A 21441-nucleotide genomic window follows, 5' to 3' on the forward strand; every position below is an offset into this window, starting at 1 on the left:
TAGCGAAAGGAGGAGGTCTACTTGTTCCAAAACCCATACTGTGCCTTCTTATAAAGCACTTATGTTTTCAAAATGATTTTAGGTTTTGTCTGTTTCAGTGTAGAAGGCGCTTTAATGTACAAACTCAAAATCTAGCCTCTGGTGTCACCATTTTTGTTAGTGTGCTTGTCCTGTCTCTATTTATAATGGAAAAACTCCACAGCAACAGTACTGGCCATTTTAGGTTCACTTTTCTTTAGGGGTAAGCTTCTAAAATTTTATTGTAGCAAATTCTACTAATGCAGACCTCCCACCATCTCCTATGTTATATAGTAATGCAAGCATTTATTCAGTCACACTTTGAAATAATACATTCCAGGCAACCTCCAAAAACGCATATTTTAAAATTATCTTACTGTAAACTGATTCAGTGGTCTTTATTCAGAGCAGACAACATCGGTGGGAATCTCCCAACCCCTGCTCCTTTGAAGGACACCATCACTCACACCATCAATCACAATTTTTGAGTACAAAATTTTCACTGACTCTATTACTGTATTAAGAGATGTTTCATTAGAAAACTACAAAAACAAACCACATACTATGAAGTATACTTCTGAAACATTCATAATGAGGTGAATATGTATACAAATAAATAGTAACTAAAAAATAGGAGACTATTGCTTCTGGCTATCATATAAAAAGTATTAAAAATATTTCAATTCAGTATTGTGGGAACACTCCTTTATTATTGGTAACAGGTCTTCTGTTTTTCCAAAACTTAAGTCAGAAAATAGAAAACAAGTTTGCCTATTTTCTGTTTGTAAAAAAACTGTATTATTTAGTGGAGTAGATATTTTCTCACTCTTCAAACATGTATTTTAGTATATACATCTATCTGTTAAAATTCAATATGAAATGTCCTTCTGAGGCCTAATTGGCCCCAGATTGAAATGTCCAAAATAATTTAAAACTTTACTAACATCTTGATATATTTTGGCAATGTTTTCCTGCATGATGATCTTTCTCAGATACTAATACCAACTTATCTAGTTAAAATGTGCAGGTGGTTGTAAATTTGTCTTGTTTTAATTATACTACAATAATTCTTTCCAGAATGTCATTGCCATTTTGCATAAATAATAAAAATAATTCTAAAACCAAATTCCACAATGACTTCAAACTTGCAGTTGGAAGGCTTTTTCAGAAGTTATACATGGGAGTTGGGCATACAATATGGCGGTACTATCCCTTAATTTAGAGACAGAGGCCTGACTTCATTAGAAAAGCTTAAGTTTTATTATATTCTTTCTGCTTTCTTCAGCATTTAAAAAATGAATTATACTGAATTCTTAATGATCCTACTGGCTTCTTTTCTAAGCATGTTTTCTGAAATAGAAAGCATGATGTTACATTATTCCCTGTGGGTAGGTATTTTTTGTCTTACATTTGATGGCTAGTTTCCCATACATCAAGTCCAGGTTGATAATTACAAATTGTTGCCTAGCCTTTTTGTTTGCTAAATGCATGACCCTTGAGGCTGTCTTATTCATTGTTATTTAATTGTTCCAACCAATGCACTTTCACTAAAATAGATACATTGGATAACCAAGCTGGAATGACAGAAACAAATAAATTGTGACTGGAACCAATCCATGTACACTCAGTTTAATCCATTATTAAAGAAATGGCAGTATTTTCATTCAGAACAGTGTGCTTCAATAAATACATTAGCTCCAATTCCCACTGATTTTCAATGTTCTGTTCTAAATTAACGCAATGCCCATAAATATCCATTATTTATACCCAAAAGGCAAACATTTATTTTGTCAATGCAGACAGGTTTTATAACCCTGTGTAAAACAAGCATTCCTGTACAAATCAAGAACAACCACTTTCATAATATGAAGACATCAATCATGTGTAGACATGTTTTATATACATTTTGTGCCTAATATTCACGACTGTGCACATGAATCGTCTTTCTGTAGCATGCTAGACTACTATTAAGCCTTATGCTTTGTTGTGTCATCATCAGGGTGCATACATAAAATTTCTCTGTGTTCTCTCAATGGCAGAAATAGAACAACTAACCCAAAGAAAGACAAACTTCACTACTGAAGGACTACAGGAAGACTCTTACACCCAGAAACTACAATTCTTTTATCCATGCATATGGAGATAAACTGCTCCATAGTTCTTAGAAGGAAAGGAAGACTGCTAATATAATATCAAATATGATAGCTCAATGATAAGAAAATAATAACAAGCAATAAGTAATCGATGCTTTTTATACTTGCCCGTGGAAAGGTTGTAAATCTATCCAGTTCTTCCACAAAGCAAAACATCTGTAAACTGATTGCTGACATTACAATTAAAAGGCTGGCAGTAAACACCACCAAACTCCCAAGTTTTTTTCCTGGTCCAAATATCTTATACACAAAATCCTCCAAAGCAGGTGAAATCTTTATCAGCCGAACTACTCTAAGAACCTGCAAAGAAAGAGAAAACAGAACTGATTAGTTATTTGATTATTACATTAATCAACAACCTTTCCCAGGATCAGAGACTTCTAGGCCAAAAAGGGACTTGCAGCCTTGTAGCCCAGTAAATACCAGGTTGCCACTACTTGTAACTGACCACAAGTTGTGTGTTAGGTTAAGAACACAAGCCCTGGAACCTGTCAGGCTTTGTCTGTACTTATCTTGGCCTGCCTGGAGACTTGTTTTAGCTAGTACCAGCAGTTACCTAATGGCCAGGAAACTGTTAACCTACTTTGTCTGTTGCTTAGCTTTTTACTATTGTGTGGTGTAATGCTTATTATTACAAATCTCTTTCTTTTCTAACATATAGTAATAACAAGCTGTAATTTTGCATAGAATGAACTATCTACGACCCTTTCATAAAATGCAGCATGTAGGTGTGCAGGCATGGGTGACAGCAGAGGTCTTGAGAGTACAGGTACGGGAGGATACTCAAGGCCCCCAAGGCTATAATCAACTCGCCAATCACCAACAGTCATCACAGAAATGCAATTGAGTAAAGCTGTTTTTGGGGTAACAAAGGGAACAAAGACATAGGCAAAACACACCACAGACAGCAAATCTGAAGGTAATGTGGAATTATAAACCAACAAAGGTTTATAGTGTGTTACCAAACATAAAAATAGCTTCAGGCAGAGGTCAAAATATATCAGCCTAGATTTAGCAACTGAGAATCTGTTGCAGTGCTAGGTAAATTGCTCCATTTTGATTATCATCACTGAATTCACACTTATTCTAAATGGACAAGGTCCTGAACAGTCTTTGAAGGAAGCTCTTCTTTGAGCAGCAGGGCAGATGAGAGAACTTTGAGAGGCCGCTTCCAGCCTAGATTTTTCTATGATTCTATGTTTTTTGTTACACCAGGTTACGTATTCACATAAAGAACTGCCAACTCTTCTTCCAGAAGTCATCTTTCCATTTCAGTGACCCAAGACAAAATTGCTTGGCATTGTGTACCGTATAACCTAGGAAGTTTGGTAATGAACATATTTTGCTATTTCATACTATATACAACAAGGGAAATTTTGGGTGGCATTTCTCAATATCAGAGCCAACAGCATTGTATGCCACTGACATATTTGACACTTCTCAGTATTAGTAGTGGTGGCTGAACTGTGATCATGCGTGGAACTCCTGACCCATCACTGCTGACTCTACCTTGGAAAAGCTGCTGACAGCTCCGATCCTCCTATTTCTGCCACTCATGGTGGCACAAGCAGCAACATAACATCAGTATCAACAAGAGGCAGTGGCAGCCACAGCAGTTGCTGGAGACAACAGACAGGAGCATGTGAGGCAAATGAGATTCTGCACTTCTTAGGAAGAAAAAGAGTCTCTAGCCCAAAGTACTGCATATATTTTCACAAGAATCATATTGAAACTGAAAGGTAGGAATTACTGTGCAATTATAGGCTGACCTGATGTACAAGTCAAATACAATTACTGTGCTGCTTTTGGAGAGAAAATACGTTTGACAGAAGGATATGGTAGTTGTTTACAGAAGGACTTCACTGTAGCTTGCTAATAACGTACACCTTTGCATTTTGCATGAAATTCATCTCCCTAGCTATCCCTCAGGTACACAGAACATGCTAGTCATCTAGGCTCTACTGTCAAAGTAAGGAGAGAGAAAAAGTCAGCTCAAGAGAGCAACTTATTCCAAACAAACACCAGACCCCTTGCGTGAGGTGGGACGAGCTTTCACTGTCTTCAGCTGTTAAAAAGGGTCCTAGATAGAGAGGCTACACTAGACAGCTTAACTTTCACAACATTAGAACAAGGTGAGATAAGGTCCTTTCTCTCACTTTGGTTCCGTGATCATGTTACATATAATCTGAGTACATGGAACGGGTTACCAAGACAGTGACAGACAGTCAGATGAGTGAGATTTCCAAGTACTATGAACATATAAACATGGTGCCTTCTTACTTACAAGATCTCCCAGTGTAAATGCTAGCTCCGGTCCCATTAATACTAGTTTCAACACTGATCCCAGTAGGGTGAAGATTTCATGCTAGTCGGTATTCTGAGTTGTGTTTTAGATGATAAACTGTATTATTCACCTTACTTTTTTTCCCCTTCCTTTGGGGAACTTTAATTGACCTTTAAGCAGCACACTAATCTTATTGATACTATTTGTTCTTTTTTTCATTTATTTTCATTAGGTGACAAATTGAATCTAGCAAAAGTACACTCTAATGAACATTTATGCATTCTATGTAATTGGATTGCAAATTGTATTAAATTTAAGAGCTGTAGAAGGTGCACTATTTGGACTGAATATAAAAATACGCTAAAAACCAAATAAAAATGAAAAATAAAGAAGAGAAACCACAGCTTTGCTACAAAGAATGGCTGCATCTCTTAAAAGGGATGATATTTATTCAGAAAATGCCTCAGCAATATTTTGCCCAGTACCATCTCTTCAGTTCAGTATAGGTCAAATTCTGTTTAAATCTCCCTTTTATGCCGGTTCATTACAGATCTCTGCAGTAATATGCAAATTCTGTCATTTCTCCACTGATTTTGTGTTTTATAGGTTATAGCCATGGAATGGTGCTTCACTGTAGCCTTTCACAGAGGGCTTTGCGAAGTGTTTTGAATGAATGTACAATGAATGCAAGAAAAATAGGTGGGAAGGTGGACAGTAGCCAATGTGGTGAAGACAAAGGATGTGTTGGCAAAGGGTAATGATAAAGGCCAATGAATAATGCAGACTGAAATATATGCTAAAGAAGACTAGATAAGCCAAATGATATTTCTGCTCACTATCCTGGAATGTGTCAAATAAGACTTCTATTTTCAGTAATCTGTTTTGTTGGCTGACAAGGAACACATTTAACCTGTCATCATTAATACCTAAAGGCCTGGAAATCTGCCTAACGTCAAGACGTATCCATGTGAAAAAGACTTTTTGACCTTGGTTGATTTGAAAATGTGTTATCTAGCTTGCCCAGAAGCTTAATTGCAGGGGAATACGGTGCATACCTCCCTTACACACTGACATCAAAGGTAAAGTATTTTCCAACCTTACTGTCATTTGCCTCTTAGGGGATTTGGATTGCAAAATACAACCCAAATCTTTCACTGCAGCAGGTGTTTGTGCTTGTAAAATGTATGTGTCTCATATAAAAAAAAAAAAAAATCACATCCCGGTATTTTCTGTCATAAAAGCTAGCACTTTTAAAAAACAAAAAACACCACCACCCACCACCCCATGAAACCAATTAAATCCATTAAAAAGAAAAGCCTTATTATTATCAACATCTGGCTATATTTTAATTATACTTTGAATCCTATGAGTTAGTGATGACGTTACTTATTTAGTCCAACAAGTTCATAATTTATACTTAGAATTCTAGAAAGAAATTATCTAATAAATATGGACTGACTATTAACTAAGTTACTAACTGCTATAACTGAGAGCTCCCAGCTAGGTTTCCTGTGTGCTGCTGACACAAGAGTGCAATGGCATGCTCCCGACAGATCAGCCTTTCTTGCAGGTTAGAAATATCACGCCACATTGAGTAACAACATTTTACATATTTGGACAGCAAAATCAAAGCTATAACCATCTAAAAGCCTTCAAATGATACCAGGTGAAAGCAAAATATAATTTGTCATCCTGAAAGCTTTCTTGAGAAGGTTTGTAGAACCATTTACAAAAAATACAGGATGGCATTTGTAAAAGTCTGAAAAGGCCATCATATTTCAACCCATACTCGGGGAGACTTCTACCCCCATATTATACTCACTTGATTACAATATGTGTCACTATGGCTAATCACATTTATTGACAGGACTCTGTCTGACAATTTATTATTTGCCTTTATTGATTATTAATTATTCACCATGCCAATCCATTGCTGAATAATGGACAGATATGAATTGTTTAATTTTTTTTTTTAGAAAATCCCTTTCTTTAGCACTGTAGAATATAGCACATTATAATGAATCTCAGCGCTTTCTCCCACAACTGGAGCAACCCTAAGCACTTCAAGGAGTATGCATGGGGAATTGGTTGGACTGGCTGACAGAGAAAGAATCAGAAGTCTGAATTAATCAGTCTTTCTTTGTTTCTCCTTCCTGCTCTTCCCTAAAGTGAAAATGTAGGAAGAGTCTCAATAAACACACTTTCTCTCTAGATAAGGAATGGTTGGAGAGCTATAAAAACAAACATCATGATGATTCTGGAGAAACGACCTCAGAAGACCCACAATAACTGGAGTTAGGCATGTGACTGTCACAGAGATGAAGATTTAGTGAAGCAAGAGCAAGTGTACTGAGGCCTCAGGCACAGAAGCCAGGAAACCAGTGGTGGACACTACAGGAAGGTGATGCTGTAAACAGCTGTATGCAAGGTTACGGCTGAATGAAGGACAGTGAATAAACTAATCCAGAACACCGAAAAGTGTAGCTCAGATAAGAAATGGGACTTACTGAAAACAGAAAGGACTTCTCAGCAAAGTTAGAAATAATCCTGTTTCTGTAAGTCCACCCAATAAACACAGTTAAGAACAGACATAATTGTTATTTTAAATATTTTCTCAAAATGAGTCAATATTATGAGAATATCAGTAGTCTGGGAATGGAAGTAAACGAGAGTGAAATGTTGATGTAATGTTTTTAATTGGTATATAGGGTAAAATGTAAAAATAGCTGATCATACCTGAAAATATGTAAACTGAGAGTGATAGAGGTCTGGATAAATATGAAGAGTGGTTCCAATTACAAGCAGCAACTCAAACTTGTGAAGAGATGAGCTGATGTATCCTGTGAAACCCAAACACCAGATCTTCAGGAGAGCTTCTAAATCAAACAGAACTGTAAAAGCAACCTAGACGAATATATAAAACAAGAAAGATGTGTTCAAAACACTGAGTTAAATTAACAAGTTTCTGTGTCATGATGTCTATCAAGGTTTTGTATGGCAAAAATAAAGATCTCCATAATATTAACAAAAACACTTATACTCTAAACAGAATAAACAATATATAATAAATTTCCTCATATTGGCTCAAATTCTTCCTTAAAATGTACACTTTATGAAATTCTCTGAAGTTTCAACACAGACATGCAGATTCCAAAATTTGGAAGGCATGAAATAATAAATCCATCCAGCTGACCTTTCACTTTGTGTATACAGATGAAAAGGAAAAAAAACTGATGAGAATTTTTTTCAAAATGTGAAGCAACACATACGGGCTGTCTGAAGAATTTTAAGAGATCTAAGGAACAAAGGAGAATTTAAAGATCTCTTGTTTGAAAATTGCTACTTCGATTTTCTAAACCATCCATAGTACAACAGCTGAAACAGGTGAAAAAGTGGTGATGGGGCTTAAGCATTAAAACAAATTAAGAAAAAGCAGAAATTCAAACTCAGTCCAGAATTGGTAAATTTTCACAATTTTAAAAAGAGATCGTGTTAAAGAAATTGAGCAAAGAGAGTAAGGTGGGACATTATGGGGGAATAAATCTACTTGTAGGCATTGGATGACCGTGGGATTCTTCCAGAGGCCTCTCCTAGAATACACTAAACACACTAAAATGCATGACGTTCAGCTTGAAAAAAGGGGGACAATTTTGCATAGGTTTACATCTTCAAAATTTATTTTTTCTTTCTTCTCTCACTACTGAAAATCATTCTGGCTAGACACACTTCTTCCTCACCTGTCTTCTTAATTTACCACTATATATACTCTGAGATACTCTCAATCTCACTTCCCAACAGCCAGGAAACCCAAAGGAAAAGATGGTTTTCCTTGACTCAGCAATTTTCATCTGTGACCCTTTACACACTCTGGGGCTTAAAAGAGACACTGTAATAACATTAGGTGGCATCGATATACAACTAATACTTCCAAAGTGCTGTGCAAACTTTAACAAAATACAGGTCAAACTTTCTTTGAGCGAAAGCATTATTAGTCTTTTAAGATGGAGAGATTAATTGACTGTGGGCCATAAGGGTTACTGGACTTGGCAGGGGATAACAAAGTTAGAGAATAAGATTTTAATCCTGAATCTGACAGTGACAATCTCTGGGATGCTGTCTTAAGTACTTACATTATTTAAAATTTAAACTCTCCAGTCCATCAAAAATATATTTATCAAAATGAAAGACGGGTTTTGTACACATATTTTATGTGTACAGGACTGTCACAAGCAGGAGCAGAGATGGAAATTAAACACTGAAGTTTATGTCCTATGTTTATTCCCCTAGTCCACACAGCTGTTTATGAGCAGTGCTACCAGCTATATTATATGGCTTCCTCAAGGCATGCAAAATAGTTATCAGGCTTCAAAAGTCCTCTGAATGATTAAATCAAGGTGAAATGCTTCAGAGCTCTCAAAAAATTTCTTTACATTAGGAAAGAAATACTACTAAGAAATATTTGTGTGATTTCACGTGTACAGGGATCCATGTACACAGTGTAGGGACACATATTCTTGAATGTATCTATCTGGCCAGATTTTCAGCCCTTGTTCTGGTAGCTCAAAGAGCTCAAGGAGAACCATGAGCCAAGTTTGAAGAAATTACCCCTTTACATGAAAACCTCTACCTGAAACACAAGGAAGATGTTTTATCAAAATCTTTAAGATGAAAGCTCACTTTTAAAGGAAAAAACCATCTAACTGAGTCCTGAAAGAATAAGAGGGGCAAATTAGGAAAAATGGAACAGTGGGTAGAAAGTAGCTGGAGTTCAGCTTCAGAGCAGGTGGAATAACAACGCCATTTAAATACACACACACATACTTACTTCAGAGCACACAGGCTTCCTATTAGGACAAGAACTAACAAATACGATGTTAAGTGTATTTTAATTTATTCTAAAAATGTGTGGGCGGGATCATTTGCATTTTACATGCTTGTCAAACGAATTCAAACCACTAGCACTTAAAAATGTATCAAATGGTTTGCATAACATCTGATTACATTTATACACCTGTCTTCCTGCTGACAGAGCTTGTGTTTTTTTCCTTCCTTGTAATTAATTACAGGAGAAGATTCAAAATAACTGACTAGAACTCTTTGTTAGGTGTGAAATGTAATACAATTTTATAGACTTTTTTAAAACTGAAATCACTCCTTTCATTGCTGTAGAGACAGGGGAAAGGCAAATTCACATAAGAAGCCAGAGCAGACCCACACAGAAAAAGCAGGTGTAACACACGAGCAGCCACCCTCCATCAGGCTGCCAATTTTTCTTTGGGGAGGCTAAAAAGAAGCTACCAGAAAAGGGCTGCTTCTCTGAGGGCTACCTCCCATTCAGTCACCTGGAAGCTTTATGGTATTAATGCCGCCTTCAGCAACATTAACTTTTACCAGTAGCCCCTTAACATTTTTTTGCAGAGGCAGAGCTCAGTATCAGCCAACATCCAACAGTGACAGATGCAGTTAGTTTTCTTTGTAACTGTGTCTTACTTGAAAGGTTATCAAGCTGTTGGGAAAGACAAGAATTCTTCCGAGCAGGATCAGTGGGATTAAGGGCACAGACCTCCAGCACTTCCCTTGCTACCAGGTTTGACACAGCCCTCAATCTTTCCTTCAGCCAGGACAGGGCAAGGGCTACACAAAGGCAGCAGTGCAAGGGGACAGACTGCAAAAGGAACCTAGGAGGGAGTGTATAGGAGCACCTGGTTTTGGATTCTGGTTTTCAGACCCTTTAAAGCAGTACTTGTAGGAATCTCACACGTCTCCAATAAGACTTCTAGTCTGTAACCTCTTTTAATGGAAGACAAGGTGGCAGTTGCATATAAAAACAAACATCCATCACTATTCTGTCTAGGTATTGAGCAGGTAAAGTCAACATCCTCAATAACAATTACCAAAATGAATTTGAAGCTCTACTGTTTCCAGGCTCTCAGATACTGCATTGGGGTTTTGAGTCATTCTGCTAAAAGTCTGGTTTTGCTTAATCTGCAGGGCTGACGTATACAAGTTGAAATGCTCGTCAGAACCTCTTATTTACTACTGGGTATACAGAATTATGCAACCAATGGGATCTGGGTTTAGAATTAATTTCTATCATCTTTTATTTTTTCATCTAACCTTTGTCTCATTTTCTCTGGAGTCTGTCTTCTCTTTCCAACAAAAAAAACAGTGATTTTTTTTTTGGTACTGGGTATCTACTACTGGGTCGTAGGTAAAGGCAGGGACTGGGAGAATGAAGAACTGCCCACTGTAGGAGATTAGGTTCGAGACTATCTAAGGAACCCGAAGGTGCACAAGGCCATGGGACCTGATGAGATGCATCTGCGAGTCCTGAGGGAACTGGCAGATGAAGTTGCTAATCCACTATCTGTCATATTTGAGAAGTCATGGCAGTCCGGTGAAGTTCTCTCTGACTGGAAAAGGGGAAACATAACCCCATTTTTAAAAAGGGAAAAAAGGAAGACCCAAGGAACTACAGGCCAGTCAGTCTCACCTCTGTGCCTGGCAAGATCATGGAGCAGATCCTCATTGAAGCTATGCTAAGGCACATGAAAAATAAGGAGGTTATTGGTGACAGCCAACCTGGCTTCACTGAGGGCAAATCGTGCCTGACAAATCTGGTGGCCTTCTACAACAGGGTTACAGTGTTGGTGGATAAGGGAACAGCAACTGATGTCATCTATGTAGACTTGTGCAAAGCATTTGACACTGTCCTGCATGACATCCTTTTCTCTAAATTGGAGAGACATGGATTTGAGGGACAGACCACTCGGTGGATAAGGAATTGGCTGGATGGTCGCACTCACAAGAATTGTGGTCAGCGGCTCGATGTCCAAGTGGAGACCAGTGACGAGTGGTGCTCCTCAAGGGTTAGCATTGGGACCAGCACTGTTTAACATCTTTGTTGATGACATGTGGGACTTAGTGCACCCTCAGCAAATCTGCCAACAACACCAAGCCGTGTGGTGTGGTTGACACGCTGGAGGGAAGGGGTGCCATCCAGAGGGACCCTGACAGGCTGGAGAGGTGGGCCCGTGTGAACCTCATGAGGTTCAACAAGGCCAAGTGCAAGGTCCTGTACATGGGTTGGGGCAATCCCAAGCACAAATACAGGCTGGGTGGAGAATGGATTGAGAGCAGCCTTGAGGAGAAGGACTTGGGGGTGTTGGTTGATGAGAAGCTCAACATGACCCGGCAATGTGTGCTCGCAGCCCAGAAAGCCAACCGTATCCTGGGCTGCATCAAAAGAAGCATGGCCAGCAGGTTGAGGGAGGTGATTCTCCCCCTCTACTCCGCTGTCGTGAGACCCCACCTGGAGTACTGTGTTCAGCTCTGGGGCCCCGAACATAAGAAGGACATGGACCTGTTCGAGTGAGTCCAGAGGAGAGCCACAGAGATGACCAGAGGGCTGCAGCACCTTTCCTATGAGGACAGGCTGATAGAGTTGGGGTTGTTCAGCCTGGAGAAGAGAAGGCTCTAGGGAGACCTTATAGCAGCCTTCCAGTACCTGAAGGGGACCTACAAGAAAGCTGGAGAGGGACTTTTTACAAGGGCATGTAGTGACAGAACAAGGCGTAATGCCTTTAAACTGAAAAAGGGTAGATTTAAATTAGATATAAGGAAAAAATTCTTCACTATGAGAGTGGTGAGGCACTGGAACAGGTTGCCCAGAGAAGCTGTGGATGCCCCATCCCTGGAAGTGTTCAAGGCCAGGCTGGATGGGGCTTTGAGCAATCTGGTCTAGTGGAAGGTGTCCCTGCCCATGGCAGGGGGATTGGAACTAGATGATCTTTAAAGTCCCTTCCAACCCAAACCATTCTATGATTCTATGATTCTCTCTCAGTAACTTCACTTAAGGTTTGTCTACTGAATTTAAGTGGATGTATTTCTACAGTTCTAGGCCACTACAAGGTGTGGTCCATGGAATGGACTGAGTGAGCTATTTTATTAGACCGTGTCTGCTCCTAAGGCCAGCAGCTTCCAAGATGACTTCTGGAAAATGTATCAAAAAGCCAGATATGTTTGCTGTAATCTGTCTGGCTATTTCCTTTAGCAAAGGGAATCCCCAATGCTGTTGGCTGCTCAGGTAAGCTCCCTCTGAAGGGAAAGCGTTCTGCAGCGTAGTCTAATGGAAAATACAGAGCAACAGCAGTGCACCCTGCTCTAACCAGTCTCCCTCACCAAGGAAACAAACCAGCCACTGTGGAATAATCCACATTGTTTGAGTATTCAGCCTCTTCAAGGCTCTTAAAAACAATTTCTTTGTATGCCCTGTGCTGCAAAGAACAAGTTTCACAATAACTGAGTAGGAAATGACACCAGCTTATCAATTTCCCCTCTCTCCCAGGATTTTTTTTACTCTTCTGCTCTTCTGCTACTGTATTTCATACCTCCTCCTATAAGATACTAGGTTTTTGTTCTTGTTAGATTTTTAGAGTGTTCCTCGTAAAAGCATCACAGGTAAAAAAAAAAAAATAACAAATGGACATCAAAAGAGTATGCCTGACAAATAAATAAAATACCTTTCTCTATTCCAAACTAATTTACCTTATATACTTAGAAATGTAAACATGTAGAATGTAAAGAAGTGAGTTTTCTGACAACGTCCCCACTTATAAATCAATAATCTAAGCTATGCAGAGACAGAAAAATATATCTTTAAAGAGAACCAGACATTGCTTATAGGACAGAATTACAATACACTGGTCTCCACGAGCTACTCATCTTGAATTATTAAACCCTGGCAAGTATTTCTGTTAGAAAAAAAACCCAAACCCTACACTTGAAATAGATGTTGAAGAGAGTTTTTCTAGCACTGATTAATAAAAGCATAATTATACTATATGTTCAGTGCCAAAATAGAAATAGCACATGCAGCGTTTCCTATTTTGAATATAAATAGAATTAATGTTACTTTGTTAAGAATCCAGGCTCGCTGTATCCTGGGCATAAAGCAAAAATGCCTACCATGAAAAGTTCATGATCTCAGGCTTTAATGCTGACTTAATTATTTGTTTCCAGCCTAGGATATTTTACTAGCTTGGGCTGGCATAGAGTTAATTTTCTTCATTGTAGTTTGTATGGTGCTGGTTTGGATTTGTGATGAAAACAGCATTGATAACACAGGGATGGTTTAGTTATTGCTGAGCAGTGCTTGCACAGCGTGAAGGCCTTTTCTGCTTCTCACATCGCCCCGACAGTGAGCAGGCTGGGGGTGCACAAGAAGCTGGGAGGGGACACAGCTGGGACAGCTGACCCCAACTGACCAAAGGGACGTTCCATACCATATGACGTTGTGCTCAGCAACAAAAAGCTGGGGGAAGAAGAAGGAGTGGGGGATGTTTGGAGTGATGGCGTTTGTCTTCCCAAGTAACTGTTACACATGACACTGCTTTCCTGGAGATGGCTGAACACCTGCCTGCCGATGGGAAGTAATGAATGAACTCTTTATTTTGCTTTGCTTGCGTGTGCAGCTTTTGCTTTACCTATTAAGCTGCCTTTATCTCAACCCATGAGTTTTCTCACTTTTACCCTGGTGATTCTCTCCCCATCCCACTGGGGGAGAGTGAGCAAGTGACTGTGTGGGGCTGAGCTGCCTGCCAGGGTTAAACCATGACAGAGATTAAAACGAGTTTTCCTGTCCTCACTTCTATCCTCAAATCTGTGGGGGATGTTATAAGAGAATCCACCATTTGCTGGTTTTATTCTGATGTCTTATTCCCAAGATCATCCTCTTTCACGTTCATGTTGTTTTTCAAATATGCTCAGAACTTGAGATAAAATAAAGGTAATACATTTCTAAATTACTCTTGTAATTGTTGGCTGGGCCAACATTACTCAATGTTCATACAAACTACAGCTATCTCCAGTGGCATGAGAAACAACAGAGCATGATGCAGCACTGATGTCTCTACAGTCTGCACTTTTTTGAGGGTTTGGACTCTGGTGCTACCTTTAACTTTTCTTTGCTTTCATTTTTGTAAAATGAAGTCTCAGCTTCAGAAGATTTTAAGAGATCAGACTCAAATTCTAAAACTAAGATAAATTAAAAAGATGGGTATGAACTCAACCTCCTTCATAAAAGGGAGATCCATAAAGCATCATAATCTTATGGACTAAAGGGTTTAAAGTTGGGCACCTGAGCCTGACTCTCAAATGTATATAGACATTTAAAACCCCAAGAGTACAAATAGTCAAACTTTTTGACTCGTAATTCCTCCAGCAACAAGGCAATACCAATGGTAGAGGAATCACAAGGAATATACTGCTATCATGCGCTCTACCCTAAGAACGTTCCCTCCGGCTCCAAAAGTGTGTAATTATTGAAGCCAGTAAAACTGCAGTAACCATAAAGATAGACATGTGCCCAATCCAGGCAATCGTGATGAACACTTTCAGAGAAATGATCTTGGTGAATTTCAGCACTGGTGGCATTATACTCAGCTAAAGTGACAATTCACAGTGCCCATGGAAATAAGCATTTTTAATAAAGAATGCTACAATACTAATTTCACTCTTGATTCAGGAAAAACAAATATCTATTTGAAGCTATGTCTGTACATTAGTACCAAAGACTTCAAGGATATATTTTTTTTTTTTTAGGTTGACTTAAATAGTACTAAAAAGACATGTAGGCAAGGTTCTAGGATCTCTAGTGCATGCTCTACAGTAAAATCCTTGACAAGCTAATGAATCGAGCAGGCTCCCTGCCAGAATGTCACTTACAAAGAAACATTTTACCTCCACTTCACTGGTTCAGGAGCATAGCCTCCTCCTTCACCAAATTCATGACTGAATAAATGGGGTTTTTTGCGGTGTGCTCTTGAGGTTCCCGAAGCCAGGTTATTTGCAACACTATTTTGGTTATGCTTAAGGACCTTCTTGCAGCTAAGTGTATGTTGAATAAAGATGATTTAGGAAGAAGTACTATATTCTTTAAAGACCATGTTTTGTCAATTTTTTAAAGTTAAATTCTTCTGGATGTTACACTCCTGCTAGAGAAAGATAGCAACTCAACAGCCACGTATTGCCTGCAGATGTTATACTTAAGCCTCAGCTCATTACCGCTGACATTTTGTTTGAGGAAATTACCTTTCAAAAGGTTGTAAGATAGGGCTGTCAGCCATTGTCAGACAGAGGAACTTGAACAAGTTAGCAAAGAATTCTCGGAATGCTTAAGGGAATAAAAAAATTACATACTAAAATGTGCTTGACATTCACATTTTCTGCTTTAGCTTATCTTGAAAAATATCGAGATAGTCATTTCAGCATACTTACCTCAGCTAGGTAAAATTCATCATATTGTCTCTTAAAATTTTCTCCTTTGTAGTAGTTACTAGCAGCAACAATCACATCTACAGCCACCATGCTTAGTATGAACATATGAAACACGGATGACCTCATCATTTTCTGCAAAAGAAAAAGAGAATTTTATCATCAAAATTAGTCAAACCACATGCATTATGAAGTTTTATTACACTGGCAAAACATAATCAGCTATAATAATGTTTCTATAAAGCTTCTTTACATGATTGTAATTTATTGCTCTTTAAAATATATTCTAATACCTTGCTTCAACTGGTTTATATGTGCAAGTTGGGTTTTTTTTTTACTTTTCAATTTTTATTTGCCAGTTGACTACTTACTGAAGGTTTATAATTTAATATGATATCTATTGCTTTAGTATGTTTTTAAAGCATAAACTGTACTTCTAACTACTCAGTTGCCCTTGGTTAATACTCCTTCGTTATGACTTATTCATGCAGATCTTAATGACTTATTGTTCAGGAACAAGTAACATCAATTGTATCTATCTTTTGCATTGCTTTTGCTCAAGAAAGACAAGTAATATGGGATTCATCTGATGTCAAACTATTGCCTAAAAGTATAAAACATATCTACATATAGTAGATATGCACATCTGGGCCAATGAACTATGAAGTACTTCACAGATAATTCATGTATCTGTGCACTTAATGCTTTGTGTCACTGTTGCTGCAATCTCACAAGAGAAAAGAGAAATAGAGGCATGCAGCACTGCCCAGGAGTTTATATCCATGAGCTGCCAGAACAGTAGCGGCAAGAGGTATGCCAGAAGTTCAAAGAACTAACATCTAGGCTCTCACCACAAAGAGGGTGGACTTATGATTTACCCTGAAAACTTAACCACTACCCTCACTGGGCCAGCCACAGCTGTTCCAGTAGAAGCTAGAGTCAAACAGGCAGAATGTAGTGTTATTTTACATTAAACCATCTTTAAATGAATGGTCACTAATATCTACATTTTTTCACAATCTTTCACAAGTAATACAGTTTATGTCTTTAATGCTTATTTGCAAACACAACATAAGGAAGTTAAGCAGCATTATGGTTCTTTGTGTTTGTGTGTAAATTTAAGTTGTGTTCACATTGGAAAAGGCCATTTTTATTTGCTCCTGAGTTTATATGTAAAAGCACCTGACAAAATTTCAGGAAAAATAAAACTCAAAATATAGAAGAACTCTGCTTCTTCTCAACTTCTTCCTAAAGAGTCTGTGTGCCTGTACTGGTTTATATTCACAGAATGACATAATTATTTAGGTTGGAAGGGACTTCTTGAGATTATCTAGTCTACCCCTGCCTCCTCAAGTAGAGTCAGCTAGAACAGGTATTCCAGGACTGTGTCCAGTCAGGGTCTGAATATCTCGACAGATAAAGACTCCACAACCTGCCTGTGCAACCTGTTCCACTGTTGACCATCTTCACAATGAAATAGCATTTTCTTGTGTTCAGATGTTCAAAATTAGGCAATGTCCCACTGGGAGACAGAAGAAAAATAAGATCATGGAATCTCTGAGATTAGAAAGAGCCTCTTGAGTTCATCTAGTCCAACCCCTCTGCTCAAAGCAGTGTCACCTAGAGAAGGATACTCAGGATCACATCCGGTCAGGTTTTCAGTATCTCCAAGGATGGAAATTCTACAGCATGCCTGGGCAACCTCGTCCTGTGTTTTTACAGTGAAAAAGTTTTTTCTCATGTTTAAACGGAATTTCTTGTGTTTTAGTTTGTGCCCGTTGCCTCTTATCCTACCACTGGACACTATTAGGAAGAGCCTGGCTGCATGTTCTTTACTTCCTCCCATCAGGTATTTTTCGATACTGATAAGATCTCCTCCTGAGGCTAAATAGTTGCAGCTCTCTCAGTCTTTCCTCATATGAAAGATGCTCCAGCCCCTTTATCATCTTTGTGGCCGTCTGCTAGAGTCAGTTGAGTATGTCCACATCCTTCTTGTATTGAGGAGCCCAAAACTGGATACAACATGCCAGGTAGCCTCACCAGGCCTGAGTAGAGGGGGATCACCTCCCCCAGTCTGCTGTCAGTGCTCCTCCTGATTCTGCCCAGAGAGCTGTAGGCCTTCTTTGCCTCAACAGCACACGGCTGGCTCATGTTCAACTTGTTGCCCACCAGGATCCCCAAGGCCTTTTCTGCTAAACTGCAGCTGGTTGGTGCCAAGCCTGTACTAGTGCATGCAGTTATTCCTTCTTCAGTGTAGGACTGTGCTTTTCCCTTTGTTGAACATCGTGAGGTTCCTGTGTAGTCAGTTCCCTAGCCTATCAAGGTCCCTCTGAATGGCAGCACAACCATCTGGTGTATCAGCTGCTCCTCCCAGTTTTCTATCATTTGCAAACTTGTTGAAGGTGTACTCTGTGCCATCATCCAGATCATTAAAGAGGATGTTGATGAATCATGAATGGCCTTGCAATAACATTGGCCAGTTCCCTTAGCAATCATGGGTGCATCCCATGAGATTCCATAGACATCTGTATGTCCACTTTGTTTACATGTTTCTTAACCCAATCCTCTTCCACCAAGAGTATGTCATTATGGCTCTAGACTTTCTCATGAGTCTGAGGGGCTTGGGATTCCTGAAGGTCAGTCTTACTCATCAAGACAGAGGTGAAAAAGGCATTGAGTACCTCAACCATTTCCATGTCACCAGATCCCCTAACCCATTCAGCAGCAGGCCCACATTTTTCCTAGTCTTCCTTTTGCTGCTCTTGTATCTGCAGAAGCCCTTCTTGTTGCTGTCCATGCCCCTTGGCAGATTCAACTCCACATGGCCTTTGGCTTTCCTAACCCTAGCTCTCCACTCTCAGACAGAATCTCTGTATTCCTCCTGGGCCACCTGGCCCTGATTCCACCTCTTGTATGCTTCCTTTTTATTTTCGAGTTCTGGCCAGAGCTACTTGTTCATCCATGTGGGCCTCCTGCCACATCTGCTTGATTTCCTGCACTTGGAAGGGAATTATTTTTGAGCTTGGAGGAGATCCTTGAAAATCAACCAGTTCTTCTGGACCATCCTATCTCTAGGACTGTACCTCATGGGATTCTTCCAAGCAGATACCTGAACATGAAAAAGTCTGCTCTCCTGAACACCAGGGTTGTGGTCCTGTCTTTTGGCTTTGTTCCCTCCTTGCAGCATCCTGAACTCCACAATCTCATGGTCATTGCAGCCAAGACTGTCCCTGAACCTCGCAACCTGACCAGTTCCTCCTAGCTTGTAAGTATGAGGTCCAGCCAGAACACCTGCCCTCATCAGCTCACATGCGTTAGGAAGTTACCATCACTGCAATCCAGAAATCATCTGGACTGTTTCCTGCTGTGTTGCCCTTCTAGCAAATATCAGAGTGGTTAAATTGCCCCAGGAGAACTGGGGCCTGTGAATGTGAAGATGTTATAGAAGAATGCAAAAATTAAGTAACACACATTTTTACATTTGTAAAGATACATTAACGTGTTAGAAGATTCATATATACAGATGTAAAATACTGTCTCAGTCTTTAGTGAGCTGAGGTTGTTATGTTGATAAAGAATTGTCCAGATTTACATTTTATGTTTAACCCTGCCTGGAGCTCAGGGTCTTGACCAAGCTCTTCATACTACTGGTTTTTTTTTGTGATCAAATTAGAACACAATATGGTATGTGTGGAAGGCTGCAAAGACTAGCACTTGTTCAGGCTTCTAGCAAAGACTTGTACCCGCCTATAGGAGAATTCATCCCCTGTTGAATTCCACTGGTGTTTTAAGGTAGTTTGCTTAAATTGAAGCTGAGTGGACACTAAGAACATATTTACAAGCATTCAGCTAATAGGACTGCCTCTTGTCTCCTAACATCTGGACTTGTGGGAATCACCAACAGCACTGCAGACAGAAGACAGCTCAACCCTCCTCATGCAAGCTGGCTTCCTTTTGACCCTAGCGGCATAAAATGGTTGTATATTCCACGCTAGAAAGGGACGTTTAGGAGATAAAGCCTGACAGTCAGCTATTTACAGAACAAGCCTGGGTTAATAACAATGCCTGAAGTGCAGTGAAATCACCAGAATAGAGTGGCTAAATGAGGTCTTGCTTTTATTTTTAATCCACAAGGCAAGCTATAAGAATACAATAATTAAAGATAGGGCTACTGGCATCAGTCATGCATTTTTGTCAGTGGTGTGATTCAAAACAGGTAGCATCGTATCTGCTACGTTTCTATTTCACACAAGTTCTAAACAGATAGTTAGTCTCTGCATATTTTACACTGTATTTTTAATAGTGTCAAAATTTCCTTCATAGTAATGAAGTATTCTGCCTCAATTGTGAAAAGACTTTCTAAAAGAAACTAGTAAGTGAGGATGTAAAATGCACTTTTCTCTCCCTTAACAAAAAACAACAGAGAAACAAAATGGTAATACAGGAAGAATAAAAATGCATAAACCACTCTGGTATACATGTACATACATGCATACTTTCTTACACAGTCTGTATCTTCAGACATTCATAAAAAGATTTTCCAGTAGTATATTTAATGCTGGAAAATAAATTACAATAACATAAATAATATCTTAATCGCAGTATGATTCAGTAAAATTCAATAAAGCTTCTTGTCAATTACTAAAGGTCACCTTCCCACCTCAACCGAACGGAAAGGAAATGCTTTAGCTAATAGCGAGTATTATGTTGGCATAACACAATTCAACACCAAGATAATAAGGAAGGAGGTTCAGACAGGATACAAGCTAGGCACAGGCTTCGTAAAGGCAGGAACAGCTGGCTGAGGCAGCAAATTAGAAGATGGCTGTGGCAGGCAATGTGAAAAGCAGTGAGTTGCTGGCAGAAAGACAGAGAGCCCACAGGGCCAGCAAGGTGGAGGTATCTGAGCAAATACACATGCACAGCAAAAACACTATGCTGAAGAGACCCAAAAAAGAAATTCATTGCTTTTAAATCCCAGGACTGGCCTCCTCATGGGGGCCAGACTGGCATCTATGTTTCTTAATTTTTTCTAGAGTATGTCAGAATCTAGCTGCTCACTTGTCATGAATGCTATGCATGATAAGCAGCTTTCCTGTTGGCCTCTCAGAGACTGCAATATCCTTAGGAGATCAATCACAGTGCTCTAGCCCACACACCTACTGTGCCCAACTTTCCCCCTACTTTAATCTGTCTGAGTTTGCTCTTTCTGCATCACAGAATTTTAATTTGGATTTGTACCCTTGATACGGTTCAACTGCAGCTCTGCTGTAATGTTTGATCCATGAACGTCTCTTTACACCGTTTCTGTATTTGGAACGAGGTCTAAGAGAAAGCTGAATTTAGCCCACAGCACTTGCCCAAGTCTTGAAAATCACTGTGGATCACCAGATCAGTGGCATGTCATTTGGATTACAGCCCTTTTCAGAGCACACAGCCATGGTAAATTCCCTGTGCAAACTTGAAAGAAGAGACATAATGCCAGTTTTTTGTTCATGTTTAATTCACTGACCTTTTTCAGCCCTTGGATGTGTGTTTCTTAAACTGTGTAGGAATAAGATGAAAGAATGTTCTGATGTTGCTGTCAGCCAGTTGCACGATGGTAAAATTGTGTCTAATATTAAATTGGACTTAAGATTAGCTCTGTTGAAGCAGTCTCGAGTGAAATGCCCTGTTGCTGCCATCAATCAACAACAGTGAAGAATTTCTTAG

The 21441-nt window shown here is 39.2% G+C and overlaps 1 protein-coding gene across 2 annotated transcripts in view; it reads right to left on the bottom strand.

The window, feature by feature from the left end:
• The window catches only part of NALCN (sodium leak channel, non-selective), a gene marked incomplete at both ends in the record, with an annotated part of 233725 nt that overhangs the window by 105793 nt on the left and 106491 nt on the right, over nt 1-21441 (bottom strand). For both annotated transcript variants that reach the window (XM_082304488.1, XM_082304487.1), the window contains 3 exons: nt 2280-2471; nt 7192-7359; nt 15733-15864. In XM_082304488.1, the coding sequence (XP_082160614.1) occupies nt 2280-2471; nt 7192-7359; nt 15733-15864 (492 nt within the window). The remainder of the gene's footprint in view (nt 1-2279; nt 2472-7191; nt 7360-15732; nt 15865-21441) is intronic.

This window comes from Platalea leucorodia (assembly GCF_965183815.1).
Source record: "Platalea leucorodia genome assembly, chromosome: 2".
NCBI classification, from domain to species: Eukaryota; Metazoa; Chordata; class Aves; order Pelecaniformes; family Threskiornithidae; genus Platalea; species Platalea leucorodia.